General features: G+C 39.0%; 1 protein-coding gene across 1 annotated transcript in view; it reads right to left on the reverse strand.

The window, feature by feature from the left end:
• The window catches only part of LOC113048287 (signal peptide, CUB and EGF-like domain-containing protein 1), a 57264-nt gene that overhangs the window by 2306 nt on the left and 40163 nt on the right, over window positions 1–14795 (reverse strand). The window contains 17 exon segments of the mRNA XM_026210006.1: window positions 2–49; window positions 133–212; window positions 327–480; window positions 559–732; window positions 734–762; window positions 845–1006; window positions 1101–1133; window positions 1136–1267; window positions 2221–2382; window positions 2490–2693; window positions 2804–2962; window positions 3619–3735; window positions 5797–5907; window positions 7251–7370; window positions 7455–7577; window positions 7676–7792; window positions 9239–9361. Coding sequence (XP_026065791.1) covers window positions 2–49; window positions 133–212; window positions 327–480; window positions 559–732; window positions 734–762; window positions 845–1006; window positions 1101–1133; window positions 1136–1267; window positions 2221–2382; window positions 2490–2693; window positions 2804–2962; window positions 3619–3735; window positions 5797–5907; window positions 7251–7370; window positions 7455–7577; window positions 7676–7792; window positions 9239–9361 — 2048 coding nt within the window.

Consider the following 14795-nt stretch of genomic DNA (forward strand, 5'->3'; position numbering starts at 1 on the left):
TATGAGGGTGAGCCAGCACATCGAACAGTGCTTTAATCAGCTTCTTATCCTGAAAACACAGAAACAGAGAATTAAAAGTGGGAGATGAAGTCACGTTTGACTACAGTTACATGCTGTAGTGAAAATGCTCACTTTTAATATCTCCTGGTGGTTTTCTGAGGCATAAAGTCGACCGTCTCGAACAATGTCCTCTATGAGTTGCTGGTAGTCTTCTGTAATGACAAACACATTGCTTTCAACAACAAAAATTGTATGTGTATGTGATTTGTATCTGAATGTGGGTGCGTAGATCTACTGGATGTGGTCGTGTTTGGACTTTATCTTACCATCGTAAGTGACGTATGGAACCTGAAATCCCTTTCCGCTGTTTCCCTCATTAGATTTGAACTGGATCCACAGCTTGCGTGAACGGGAGGTGAAGGCGATTGGTCGCTCATAAGTTTGGCATGTCTCATAAGTTGTAAACAGATGAGGGCTGGGCTAAATTAAAAAAAGGGGGGCTCAATAACATGGTTTCTTGCAGCAATAATTAACTAACATCCAAAACAAGAGGTATACCATACCACTCTTCCTCATGACAAGAACATCCCCACACTCATCCTCAATAGGGAGGAAGATCTCTGGCACAACAATAAGGATGCGTCTCTTGTTCGGAGGGTTGATGCTCCAGACGCAGTTCACATTAGACGGATAGTCACCAGGATAGTTGGGAGATTCGATGTACCCCATGAAATTCTCCCAGCTCACCGCCACATAGCTGATCTGCACGGGATAAAACAGACAGACCCTTGAATTCACTGCTTATTATGTGATCTGTCAGTGGATTTGCAAGAATCTGACTTACTTTTGCAGTGAGATACATTGTTAGCGCCGTCAAAATCTGTAGTGGTGTTTCCAGGGCAGGTGATGCAGTAGTTCTGTCCCGACTCAGACTGGTAGGTACCAGCCGGGCAACGGATGCACCGGTGTGTGATGGCATTATAATAATGCCCGAGAGCACAGTGAACTGGAACAAGGGGAGAGAGAATGCAAATTAGTGTATATAAGCACATAAGAAAAAGTGCTATCCAGGAGTTGCAGTGTTTCCCAGCATACCTTACCTTTGGCTTCACAGTCTCTAAAGGATGTGCTGCTGTGTGTTTAGTCATGAGTCCTCCTCCACAAGGGAAACACACCACACGGCCCGGCTCAAGCTGGAAGGTTCCCAGCGGGCAAGGCTGACACGGACAGAAACCATCAGCAGAGAACTGACCAACAGGACACTGGCCTACAACCAGAGGATGAATTAAGTAATAATTTCAACATTTAATAATAAAAACAGAACTACACACTAAGGCTTAAAAAATTTTGGGGGTTAGTAAAATCTGTGGTTTAAGAAAAACATGTAGGGCCCTATAATGCACCCGGTGCAATGCGACGCAAGGAGCAGCGCAATTGTGTTTGCTAGTTTCAGTCTGGCACCGTTCACATTTTCCCATCCAGGGCTAAAAAAGAGGTGTGTTCTGGCGCAATGCTATTTTAAGGAGCTGAAAATAGACTGCGTCATAGACCAGCTCAAACCTGGTATAAGTCTGGCACTAATGTTTCTTTGTTATTTAAAAAGTGTACACGCTGCTTATTAAACACAGGGATGCACAGCAGCACACAATGGCAAATATAAAAAATGTAAGGATTGCAATGCATATGATTTTTTTTTGTAGGCTAATATATATATATTCTGTCTTTGTGCTTGCCAAATTCTGCTGTGTAAATACCAAATCTGTCATGGCACAAACGCAACTGGCTCTTAAAGGGAATGGAAAATGAGACTCTGATTGGTTTATTGCATGTTACACCCAAAAAACACTCAATCAATAGTCAGCTGAATTTAAGTTTTGAAGTATTATGAGCATTCTGTACACTGCAAACATGCATGAGAATTGCCTAAAAATGGCGTAGTATTGAGGTGCGATTGTGCTTAAGCTGCTATAATGATCAAATAGAGCTTCTACATATTGATCCAGACTTTACTCAGTCCTTCATTAGAAGTCTCACATTTGCATTATTATGGGCAATTCTGGGATTTTCAGGCAATATTGACCCGGAGTTTCAAAATGTATTGATTAATTTAAAAAAAGGGGATGGTCTTGCATCAATCAGTTCTAATAATCAATAGGTGTTTCATTACCATCGCAAAGCTATTCATTGATTAGGTGTTTTCTAATGTGCACCCACACACACCTCCACACTCGGAGACGTTCTTGGCCCCTGCGATGCCCTGTGCCTCGGTGCTGGGGCAGGGCTCGCAGGACAGCTGGCCCTCTCTGTCCTGATAGGTTCCTAGCGGACATATCACGCACTGTTCCTGTTCTCCGCTGTAGAAGGTTCCCACACCGCAGCTGACTGGGAGACACATGAACACACAGAAACGCACCCAGACACACACAGACTTATGAACCTGTCTTCAATACACCAGATCAGAAAACAAAAGCATTTCCCAGAATACTCACCACACTTCCCGTCGGTGAGGACCTGTCCTATACTGCAGGTCTCATCTTCATCTGTCTGACGCGCGGCACGCTGGGCCACCTCGTACGCCGTGCCGGAGAACTGAATGTAGAACTGCTGCCTACTGATGGACTTCCTTAGTGTGCGCATGGCATTCTGCAGCCTCTGTTTGGTCTTCTCACGCACACAGTTCACATTACATGTTTCTGACACATATATAAATATGAAGACAGTCACATTTGAATTCTAAATTCACAGATGGAATGACACTGTAAACGTAGAGAGAACGAATGTACACACATTAAGGCAATGTTACCTGAGGCTTCCTCTTCTTTCATTTCCATCTCAAACTCCGCTGTGATGTGGGAGACTTCTTTGGATGGAGACTTGCGGCCACGACGGCGCTTTTTGGAAGAGTCGCACTTCAGATTCACAAATGTCACCTGACAGTCATCTGTGCAGGGGAACTGACCAGCTGCTGAAAGAAAAGGAAAGATAAATGTGAAGGATATATGAATGGAGTCAGGAAAGGAGAAGACAAAAGGTAAGTGAAACCGGAAACAAGAAGAAAGAACGGATACAGAAAAGAAAAGGAAATGGGTAAAAAGATCAAATAAAAGAGAAAATGCAAATGAGAAAGTAAAAGAGAAAGGGTCAAGAGAAAAACTGATAGGGAACATTAAATAGAAATGGGAAAAAAGTAGAGAAAATAAAAAAGTGAAAGGTGAAGGGAAAAGTAATTGGAAGAAAACATGAAGGGGAAGGTAAAGAGCAAAAAGAAAGGAGAAAAGAGGAAATAGGAAAAGAAACCGGGGAAGAAAGAAAATGTAAAGAGAACAAGAAAAATAAGTAGTGAAAAAAGAAAAGAAAACAGGAAACAGTAAATAAAAACAAGGAAACAATAAAGATTAAAGGAAAAGAGAAAAAAAAGCAGGAAAAGTAAAATTATAAAAGAAAATAAGAAGATAAAAGGAAATGAAATGAAAGAGAAAATATGAAATTAAAAAAGAGAAAGGAAAGGAAATGAAACAGGACAAAAAAGAAAAGAAAAGGATTTAGACTATACATATTTCATCATTTTATGAAAACATACTTTTGAACGTGCAGTGTTTTTGGAGTGTTATTTCTCACCCTGAAGGCCCTGTTTTCCCAGTTCCCTGTGTTTCTCTTTATTGCGGGGTCTCAGGTGGCACTTAGCGTCTTTGATCTTAAACCGTGCTTTCTGCTTCACAGGCTGGGCCAGCGTCTCTGATAGACAGGAAATCGGCAAAGTCTCACTTTCCCTTGCATGGTTTGGATAATAATCATGGAAAACAACAAAATATGAGGCCTTTTAGAAATCCAACATTCAAACACACTAAATCTGTCCCGTGGGCTGAGCGGCCCATTCCAAAGTATTTAAAATGTGAGTATCTAGTTAAGCACAATAAGTCCAAAATCAGCGAGAGAATGAAGGGAGACGAAGGGTCTGGAGTTGAAGGGAGAACACACTGTGGTTGAGGACTTCAGCTGGTGTTCTAGAACCATATCGAGCGTGTGGCGGTTTTGGACCTGGCTGTAGGAGTCTGGTAGTGAACCTTTCAGCCGTGTTTCTTTATTTCAGAATGTGTGAATCGAGCGTGAACTGTCTGTTTACTCGTTCTCCCCGGGCCCTGTGTAGAGGCCCTCAGGAACCGCTGTGGTAGAATCCCGTCTGTCTATATCAAATCTGTCAGCATGTAGATGTGCAGCCAGCACAGAGTCATTTACTCAGGTTCACAGCATTCCTATATTTGCCGTCCAAAACAAAGAAGCGGTGTGTGTGTGTGTGTGTGTGTATACAAGAGTATTTCTAAGCAGGCTGTCTGTCTTGCTTTTCTGTCCAAAATCTACACAATGAACCACATGGGGAATGTCGAATTCTGAGAGCTGGGAAAGAGAAAGTACTGGGGATAATAGTAGTGTGTTTGTGACCAGGGTTCAATGATGGGACCTGTACTAATTCTCTCAGCCCTTTCTTAGTGATCCAGTGTCTGTCATGCAATGTAACGGAGTGGAACAGGACATGACACATGAGTCGTTTACAGTTGTCCTGTCTGATCTCTGCTGGAGGGGCAAAAAAAGCCAGAGAGGCATTCTGGGACAAGGCAAGGGCATGTTAATGTCAGTGCCCTTAGTGAACCTAGAGTATGAGATGTAAGACTACTACTAGGAAAGGAAATTGGAAAAAAGAAGAGATAAAGGAAAGTGAATAGGAAATGGGAGAAGAGATAAAGAAAAGGAAAAGAAACAGCAGGAAAAATTAGAAAGGAAAGGAAAGGAAAAATAAATACTGATAAAGGAAGGGGAAGAGGAAAAGGAGAAGAGATAAAAAAAAAATGAAAAGAAACAGGAAAAAGCAGAGGAGAAACGAAAGAGAAAAATTCAAAGGAAAGGGGGAAAATATAAAAGGAGGAAAAAATAAAGAAAAGAAATGGAAAGAAGAAAGGAAAGGAAAAAGAGATAAAGGAAGGGAAAGGAAACTAGAGAACAGATAAAGAAAAATAAAGGAAAGGAAAGGAAAGGAAAGGAAAGGAAGGAAAGGAAAGGAAAGGAAAGGAAAAAAGAAAAAGAAATTAGAAAAGGGGAGATGAAAGTAAAGAAAAAGGAAAAGAAAAGATGAAGGGAAAGCAAGGTAAGAAATATTAAAAGGAAACAAGAAAATAGTGAAGAGGAAAAGATGAAATTGAAGAAAAAGGAGATAAATGGACTGAAACAGAAAAGAAAAAGAAAAAATGCAGAAAGGGGAAGAAAAGGAAAACAAAACCAGAAAAAGAAAAAAAAAATAAAGCAAGTAAAGAAAACAGCAAATTCTTGAAAGGAAACAAAAACTTATTTAAAAGAGTTTAAGGAAAAGATAACAAGGAAAGATGTGTAATGGAAAGAAAAAAAGGAAGAATATAAAGTAAAGGAAACAAGAAGCAATAGAAGAAAACGAGGAAAGGGAACAAAAAAAGAAAGAACAATGAAACAAGAATTGTGAAGAATTGAAATAGTAAACTAAATAAGAGAAAGAAAAGAAAAGAAAAGAAAAGAGAAAAAGGAATGGAAGGAATGGAAAAGTGTTTGGTCTTATGTGTGTTTGTGTGAATCGAGTGACCTAGTGCACTATATTTTGTAGTGCATATTACACTTTGTAGTGCATGCTAGCTTTGTAATGCATGATAGACTACTGTTTGTAGTGCAAACTTGACTGTAGTACTGTAAATACATGTTTATGAGAGAGAACGTCGTGTTTGTCTCAGAGCTGTGCAGAGTTCAGTGCAGGATGTACACAGATGTAAGATGTACCTGTGCAGGTTTGCATGGAGCTACTGCCGGAAGTAGTGACGTTCCTCTTCACTGGAACTTTACCTGCCTGGACAGGTACACCGCAGCTCAGAGTGTAACTGTTCTCAGAGTCTAAATCACATAGACACACACACACACACACACACACACACACACACACAGAAAAAGCGTTTAAACAGATGTTCCAGGTTCAGGTGCCGCATGCACCTGAGTAATGTTTTGTAGTGCGTGTGGATGTATGTGTGTGTGAGTGGAGAGGGTTGGCTGTCAGAATGACAGAGTACTGGGAAGTTGTCTAGAGAGTCATTGGCCTGACTTCGGCCTTGCCACAAATCGTACAATGGCAGGCTGAATATTTCTGTTGGCGTGTGGCTACAGACCCCGGGTGAACAGGATTAAAGAGGTTTTATACAGCTTTAGTGCTCACTGTGTGAAACCAAGGAGACCATTAACACGCACGTACAGATAATCCAAAAGTCATAAACACACACACACACTTACAAAGATAAATACTCATATTCCCAGATTCACATGGATCTTATTTACAGATGAAAATGTAATTTCATTCATTTAATGGATTCTTGTACTTACTATTAGGAAACAGCATTAGATTAGTGCATATTAAAAAAATATATATTTTTTACATTTAATATTATTTTAAAGAATCTATTTTGAATACTTATTTTTGTAATGTATAATATTAGCTGTTATAAATGCAAACAATTTTTCCTTGTTTTCTACTAAAAAAATGGTCAAAATTCCTTAAAAACATGTTTTTAGAGAACATAATTTGTATTCAGTTTATTTTTTGTGTGAGAATGTGGCCCTTGTGTAAGAGCTGTGTGGATGATCCACAGTTTAGTGAATCAGGACTTGTCTGAAGTTACTTCTGGGTGTTAATATGTTTATGCACATTCCTCTAAGCCGATGGTCCTTGCAGACGAGTTCTGGGCATCTAAACACCTTAATACCGTTACCAAATCAGTGCACAGAGATGACAGGTGTACTTATGAAATATTATTGCAACATTCCTTTCTAGTCACGTTCTCTCAGAATGTCAAAAATCACATTCTCAGTCCTCTGGACAAACCAGTTTTCCTTTTATGGTTTGTATGGTCATCTAACATTTATAATTATGACAATTTAATGTATTTATTGTCAACTGTGAGTTAATTCTCATACACATGCATTCTCATAAATATGCATCATGGCTGAAACCAAGATTGACCCTATTGCACATGTGATATAAGATTTGAAACACTAGAGGGCAGCAGAGGGCAAGGACTGCTTGTGCCAATAACAATAAATTAAGTGCTTATCTACTTAAATAATTTCCTTTTATATGCATGACATTTACAATGTGCATTTTTTACCCCCAAATTTAACCAATCAAGCAACAACACAGAATCACATGCTCCAAGTTCCACAGAAATCCCAAAAAGTGAGGTACTCACCTGCCTGGAAAAGGGCGTTTGATGGACAGGACAGGGAACACACCTCCCCTGCACCCGTCTTGGTGCAGCTGAGCTGAGCGCGAGGTGCTGGCTTTCCATTCGGGAGGCATTTTACCACCTCTGAGGGACAAGTGTGTCATGGTTACCATGGATACGGCAAACATTATGGGATATTTCATGATGAGGGACAAAGGGAGGACTTACCAACACAGTCTTTCTTGTTCCAGTGGAGCTTTCGTCCAGGAGGACACACACACTCGTAACTGCCCAGTGTGTTCACACAGCCGTATTCACAGCTTCCATTATTAATGCTGCACTCGTCAATATCTGTCACACACAGATGTCAGTTCATCCGTCAGAAAGTGACTTTTTATACTTAAAAAAAGAGTGCGAACCATTGGCTGGTTTTGAGATTTTGAACTCACCGCCGCAGTGTGTGAGGCCATAGAGAATGTGACCTTTGTGACACACACACTCAAAGCTTCCCGGGTAGTTGATGCAGATGTGGTCACACGTCCTCTCAAAGGAGCACTCGTCAATATCTGCAGAACACAAAACAAAACACACAGTTCTATTAAAGCAATTCACTTGTGGGTCGTAATTTCCTGGCTTGTAGTAAAAATGACCCCTAAATGGTGATGTCATCAGGAGAAAGAAAAAAACAGCCCACTCTTTTGACTTAAAGAAACAGTGTTAAAGAAATTAAAATCGAACCGTTTTAACAATCACCAATAATACTCTAGTGAGCTGCATAGCAACTACCCCTTACACCCTAGAAACACAGCAACTACCCTGAACACCTGAACAACCTTAGAAACCAAACAGAAACAGCCTGGCAAATGTCCACAACTCCCTAGCACCACAGCTGTCAAAATGTAAAAAAAAAGTTAACTCTACTGTTACACCCACACGTGACTGGCAGCTATTTTCCCCTGATTGATCGTCTGACATCAAGAGAATAGAAAAGCAAATAAATAATTAAAAACTAAAAGTGTAGCTATAAAAATAAAGCGAGGGATAATAAACAAAAAGAGACAAGAATGACAAAAAGAACGATGGATCTTAGCAGAGCTGGTACAGCCAAAACGTAGCGCTTCACCAACACACCCCTCAATAAAAACACACACACACACACACCCCACACACTGATAGCCAGGAATAGGGTGGTGTGGTATTTTGGTTTAGCTTAATAAAATAATTTCTGTTTGTACTCCCACTCGTGCTCTGACATGCTTTCAGGAATCTGCCACCATTCACCTCCAGTAAACTCAACTTAACACACACAACTCATACGACACAAAAGCATCCCAACAAAACAACAGCCAGTCAACGAGGTGCTTTTGATGAGGAGGTTTGGGACAGTGTGTGAAATCAGCTTCTCTATCCACAAGTCGGCCCATGTAGGCATCCTTGGTTTTAAACATTAGTGCACCCAAAATTTGAATTCTTCAAATGAATATGTTTTGCAGAATGTTAATGCTGCTATTTTCCACACAAAACAGCAGGCGGTGAACAGTGAGCGTCAAGCTTCGAAAATGGAGAAAAAAAAAGAACCACATCTTTTTAGGATGTATGATGGGTTTGTGTGATAGACAGATATTCAGAAAGATTCACAGACAGTTGATATTCAGAAAAAGGTCGAGCTGTTGTAGTTCAAGATTGACTGCAATTTGAGAGCTACAGCAGAGAGGAAGATTTTTACTATATAAAAAACCACATTTAGGTCCATTCTGATACTTTTTGAAAATTTTGATTGATTTTGAGCTTGAAGATGTGTAAGTATAGGAACTGCCTGAACATTTTTCTAAATATCTCCTTTTTTGTTTTTTTTTCCTTTTTTTGCCATATTGCAGAATTTTTATTTTGGGGTCAACAAAGGCAAACCTTAAAGTGTACTGTAATAGTAAAAGACACTTGAACATCTAAAACATTCATCTGTAAATCCATCCAGAAAGCAGAAACAATATGTAGCGTGAAAGGTGACTCACCTTGACAGGTGCGTTCGTTGGTCAGGAGTTTGTGTCCTTTCTGACAGCTGCACTCAAAACTGCCCACTGTGTTCCGGCAGAAATGATCACATCCTCCATTATTCTCCAAACATTCATCAATGTCTATCAAGAAGAGGAAGAGATAATAATAATAATGGTGAAAAACACTGATATGGTGGTGTAAAACCAGTACAAGTATTCTCATAATCAGCTTTTTGGATATATAAACGGTTATCCTAAACAACGTCATCTTAAATATATCAGCCAACCCTGGCACACCGTCCACAAACCCAATAAAAGCTAATCCCGTCAATAAATGTGTAGGAAAGTGTGTGTGTGTGGATTTTGGGGTTTCCTCTGCAGTTATTTCAGTAGCTGTAGCAAACACATGTTGGCTCCGGTTTACACTAATATTAAGTGAACTGAGGTGGGACAGAAAGTTTCCACTAAGGTTAAGAGCACAGATACACATGCTATCTGAACATGGGGTGGCACCAAAACAGGAGACTCATATTTTAATATCCCCTTTAAAATAAAAACATTCTTTAAAATAAATTAACATTTTAACTCAGCAGGCATGCATTTAATTGACACTGAAAACATGATATGCATTGATAATAATAATAATAATAATAATACAATGTTTCTTAAATAACAGATCAGAATATTAAAATGATTTCTGAAGGATCATGGCAATGAAGCATGGAGTACTAAAAATTCAGCTTTGCAATCACAGAAATAAATAGTTATATATATGTATATATATATATATAAAATAGAACAGTTATTTTGAATTGTATAATAATATTTCACAATATTACTGTTTCTATTAGTGTTTCTGTTTTTTTTGATCATATAAATAAAGCCTTGGTGAGCATAAGATACTTATTTCAAAAACATAAAATAACTTTTGAACAGTATAGGAATAAGACCTGTAGCACACGTTTCAAAATAATAATTTAGTAAAACTTGTAGTGTAATGTAATGAAACATGTAGTGTACAAAAGTCTGAGAACACTGATTGAAAAAAACATTTTATATCAAATTTTCTTTGTTTTTAATACATCAACATTCTAAAACATTTGTCAAATAGTTATACCATACTTTGCTAAAAGTTATACTGTGTCAGCTAAAATAAAAAAATAAAAAGTGCAGGCAGGGGTTAATGATATTCCACATAATGAAGTTTAATGGGACTAAATACGCTTTGAGTTTAAACAAACATTGGACATTTTTCAAATCTGTAAATGATAAACAACTGCAGGGATGGTGAGAGGCTGAGAAGATTCATCTACATCGATTTTTGTTCGGAAACAAGGAGAGTAAACACACACACACACACACACACACACAGCAGTCAGAAACATCTTCAAAAAAATAAAAAGTGCTATGCTAACTTGATCTGATTCAAAAGAAAGCAAGCAAGCTCGCAAGAAGAATGTGGAATCCCCATGAGCTCCAGAGCGAACGGCTGTACTGTGTGTAGCCTTACCAAAATATTTAGAGAAAAAAGCAATTAAAATTAATACATTTGTGGAAACATGAACCTCGACAAATAAGTTGGGACAGAGTTTTCAACAAAAGGAGCATTTTTGCAGATCGTTTTCCGGCTGCTCACCTCAGGCTAGCTAATCTCTGAGAAATGCACTGTTGAACGCGCCAGTGTATTTTTTGGAGATTTAAATGGCCTGTTTTATTTGCTTTGTTCATAAAGGGATTTTGCCATGTAATAACACAGGCGCTGCATGTTCAGAGCCGCCAGGAAAAACCAGAGTGATTTCGCCCCAGACACTTAAACTCTTCGGAGCGTGCGGGAGTCCATCGAGGCATCTCGGTGTCATCCGAGGTGATGCCGATTGGCTGCTTTTGTGCAGATTACTGGGCTCGGTGTGTATTAATACAAATGGATCATCTATGCCAAAACTCACTGTCCCGATTAAAGAGAGAACTGGAGAACTGATGGAGAAAACAGGCCCTAACCAGCTCTAGACTTTACACAGTGCTGACTGATAATTGTGAGGAGAGGTGAGCTTTCTGAAAAGACCCTAACAGCATAAGATCTGGTCAGAAAAACACTGCATATTCATCAAGAATCACCTACTTAGGCAGATGGAGATCAGACAATCTCATGGTAACACACCAGCATCTTTGCAAAAGAGGTACAGAAAATACAGAAAAATTGTAAAAATCTAATAAATAGTCAATAATTTATTTTTTATTTTTTTTATTTTACAATTTAATTAAACAATTCAAAAGTAAACCTAATTCAGAAAAATAAGGCAGGATATAAAATTTTGCTTTATCTTAGTTAATTCCTCAAAGTTAGTTCCTCAAACAAAACTGAATATCTTTAAGATTTAAATTCTACTTACCTGAACAATTTAAAATTAAGTAATTATAAAAATATGTAAAACTATTTTTATATATTTATGTAAAATTCAACCCTTATTAATGTAATAATAATAATAATAATAATAATTATTATTATTATTATTATTATTATTATTATTATTTTACAAGTAATAATAATATACAATGCCATTCATAAACTAATATATTCAATTGAACTAATTTTGTTTTATTGCGCACAGATCAATGCACATTATTCTTAAGGGGGAAATAGAGTAATTTAATGAGACTCAAAGTTAAAGTGATAATTGGCAATGATAGATTCATACAAACCAGCATTGTTATTGTTAGTCAGCTATACTAGGAGCAGAATAGCAGTAACCAGCATGGTTGACAAGGACTAAACTCTCCTTTAAACCATTTCAGTCCCAAACAAGCAAATTTGCAGGCCAGCGGAGACGTGCCTGGGGTACCAGCAGCCGGACCGAAGAAACACACACATGCACACACACACACACACACACACACACACACACACACACACACACACACACACACACACACACACAGATATGAGCACATGTACACAAGATAAACTCTTCGTTCCCATAATTCATTTCCCCCCATGACACTGTACACACACCTACTAATCAAACATCTGGAAACTGTTCGCAGTCATTTCAATCACTCTCTCTATCCTCCCTTCCTCTCTCTCTCGCTCGATATCTTCCAGCGTGCGATCGAGTTTGCGTCTGTCAGCGCGCTGGCCGGGCTCTCCTGTCTGTCATCACAGACGAAGGGCCTTTTATCAAATTCAGGCATTTAAACATGCCCTAAAGAGTTTATATTGAAATGATTATGTTACAGAGACAAGATGGGGCAGCTCCCTGCGAGACCACTCAGTGAGGGGGGGAAAGAAAGTGTGAGAGAAATAAAGTGAAGACGATAATAAGAATAAGAAAATAAGAAAAGGTCATTCGTAGACATTTACACGCATCCACTCACACATTATAGCAGCCGGATCCGTATGAGATGCACTTTTCTGTTTAGTCTGTGGTTAACGTTGGTATGAGTGCACAGTCGCCTGGGTTATTACTTAAGTGGCACTTGTGTCTTTTCTGTTATGTGAAACGTTTACATCGCAATTACATATGAAGGATGAACACCTATCATTATTGTGCTTTCATCTATCCCAGCCTCCAGATTGAAATCTAACCTAATTACCATCAGCTAAATAGTCGGTTAAAGATGCAATATTTACTCTATATTTCAGTTCACTTTAGACTAAAAAACAAAAACAAAACATAAATAAACCTGGGCAATCACTATTGAACTCTTAACCTGTTAGGGGTGTGTCCTACCTTCAGCCAATCAGATTTAAGTCAGAGGAATCAGAGCACCAACTTAAATTTTATATGGGCAATCAAAAGTACACTTGAGAAACACTGCTTACTTACACTCTGGACCTCAAGATCCACTTTCCTATAGAGATTAGCTCTTACCTGGATTAAACACACCTACGTGCAGTTGTGTGTGAGGAGGGTTGGAGCTAAACTCTTCAGGAAAGTGGATCTCGAGGTCCAGAGTTGAGGACCCCTGGTCTAGAGTGTCAGATCTAACATTCACAGTTAGAGTCCAATGTAACATCTTTAGGAGGATGCTCGGCCTGTTTTTGCACCCTTGTTCTTTTACTAAAGAGCTTGATTACATGCTATTTTACAGATTTCACTAATAGGCAGTAATAAGCGGTCAATGGCAGAGCACACCTGTGATAACTGACCTGAAAGTATGTGTGTGAGTGCATGAGTGTGTGTGTGTGTGTGATGAATGGTGTGTCAGTGAACAGATCTAAGGCCTTGTGCTGGATTTATGAAGGCAGACCCTCAGGCGGGCCTAATTATTAGGGAGGGCGCAGCCAAACCAGACCAACATCCATCTTACAGTACAAACACAGAGATACACAAAACTCCTCACGCTATCACAATGCACCCCTCCAATACCATCATATCAAAACTTACAAAGAATTATACAATAAAGTGGGGAAATTTTAAAGATCTTGTAAAATTGAAATTCATTCAAGTTAATTTCTATGAGCTTTAAAGCTGGCAAACTCCTAAAAAGTTTACAAAATTTACATTTCGTTCCTGATTTATACAATTTGAACCAGCCTAAAATGATTGGCTGTTCTTTAAAAAGGTTTCAGCCACTTGGGACACCATTCTAAACCAGCTTTACTTCTTTACATTTATTTTTCTAGATACATTTACAGTATTTCTACTGTGCAGTAAAGATTGATGACTCATCTTGCCATTGCAAACTTGCATTTGCAATTTAGTTTTTCAGTAGCAAATCATTCTATTGGCTGTGATGCAAACAAAAGCCTTTTGATTATTAAAAGGGGAGGTTCGCCCGAGCTTCCTGTTTTAACAGGAAATACATCAGCACAGAAAAGAAAGGTCTAGAAAGGCCATCTAACCTCAGATGCCATGATTACCATGGTGCCATGATTGTGTGTTTATATGTGTGTGTGTGGTTTTGTATGTCAGCCCCACTAATCAAACAGGGGCTGGTTTGCAGAGGCGTCTTTCTGTATGATGCAGACGGAGCTGTTTTACGCACATTTGTGCTACATTCTCTTCCTTCTTTGAAGAAACTGTCACATGACCATGCCTTGTCACTACAGCAACCACTCAGGATGAATAAAAAAAGCAGACAATTTCAGACACATTCTACAGAAGCAACCCACGGGTACCCATACAGAGATACTTGTTCACCAACACCAATTTAGGTAGAACAGGAAGCGGTTCATTTTGAAGTGTGCAGGTCTCTTGGATCATCGTATGGTCAGTGAGTTCTCGAGTGTGTTTGTTTAGAGAGAACCCACCATCACCCTGTACCAAGATCGCTCCGCAGTAGATTTACTTTGAAACCCCTGGTCATTGACGTCAATGCTGGAATTTCGGAAAGAAGAAATGCTTCGCAGCCAAAGCAACAACAACATGGCCATCACCGACTCATTCCACACGACAGGACAAATGGACGTAAGGCAAGTTGGTCTTGGCTTGAGATCACACACCCCCACACATCCGCCAATACCTGACCATTTTTTAAGCGATGGAATTCATCTAATAACGCGTCTCCAATTTAATCCAAGCCTTGCAGTCTAAATACAGGAAATCTCAAATTGTTCCCTGACATTCAAAAGCAC

Source organism: Carassius auratus, chromosome 29, assembly GCF_003368295.1.
Source record: "Carassius auratus strain Wakin chromosome 29, ASM336829v1, whole genome shotgun sequence".
NCBI lineage: Eukaryota > Metazoa > Chordata > Actinopteri > Cypriniformes > Cyprinidae > Carassius > Carassius auratus.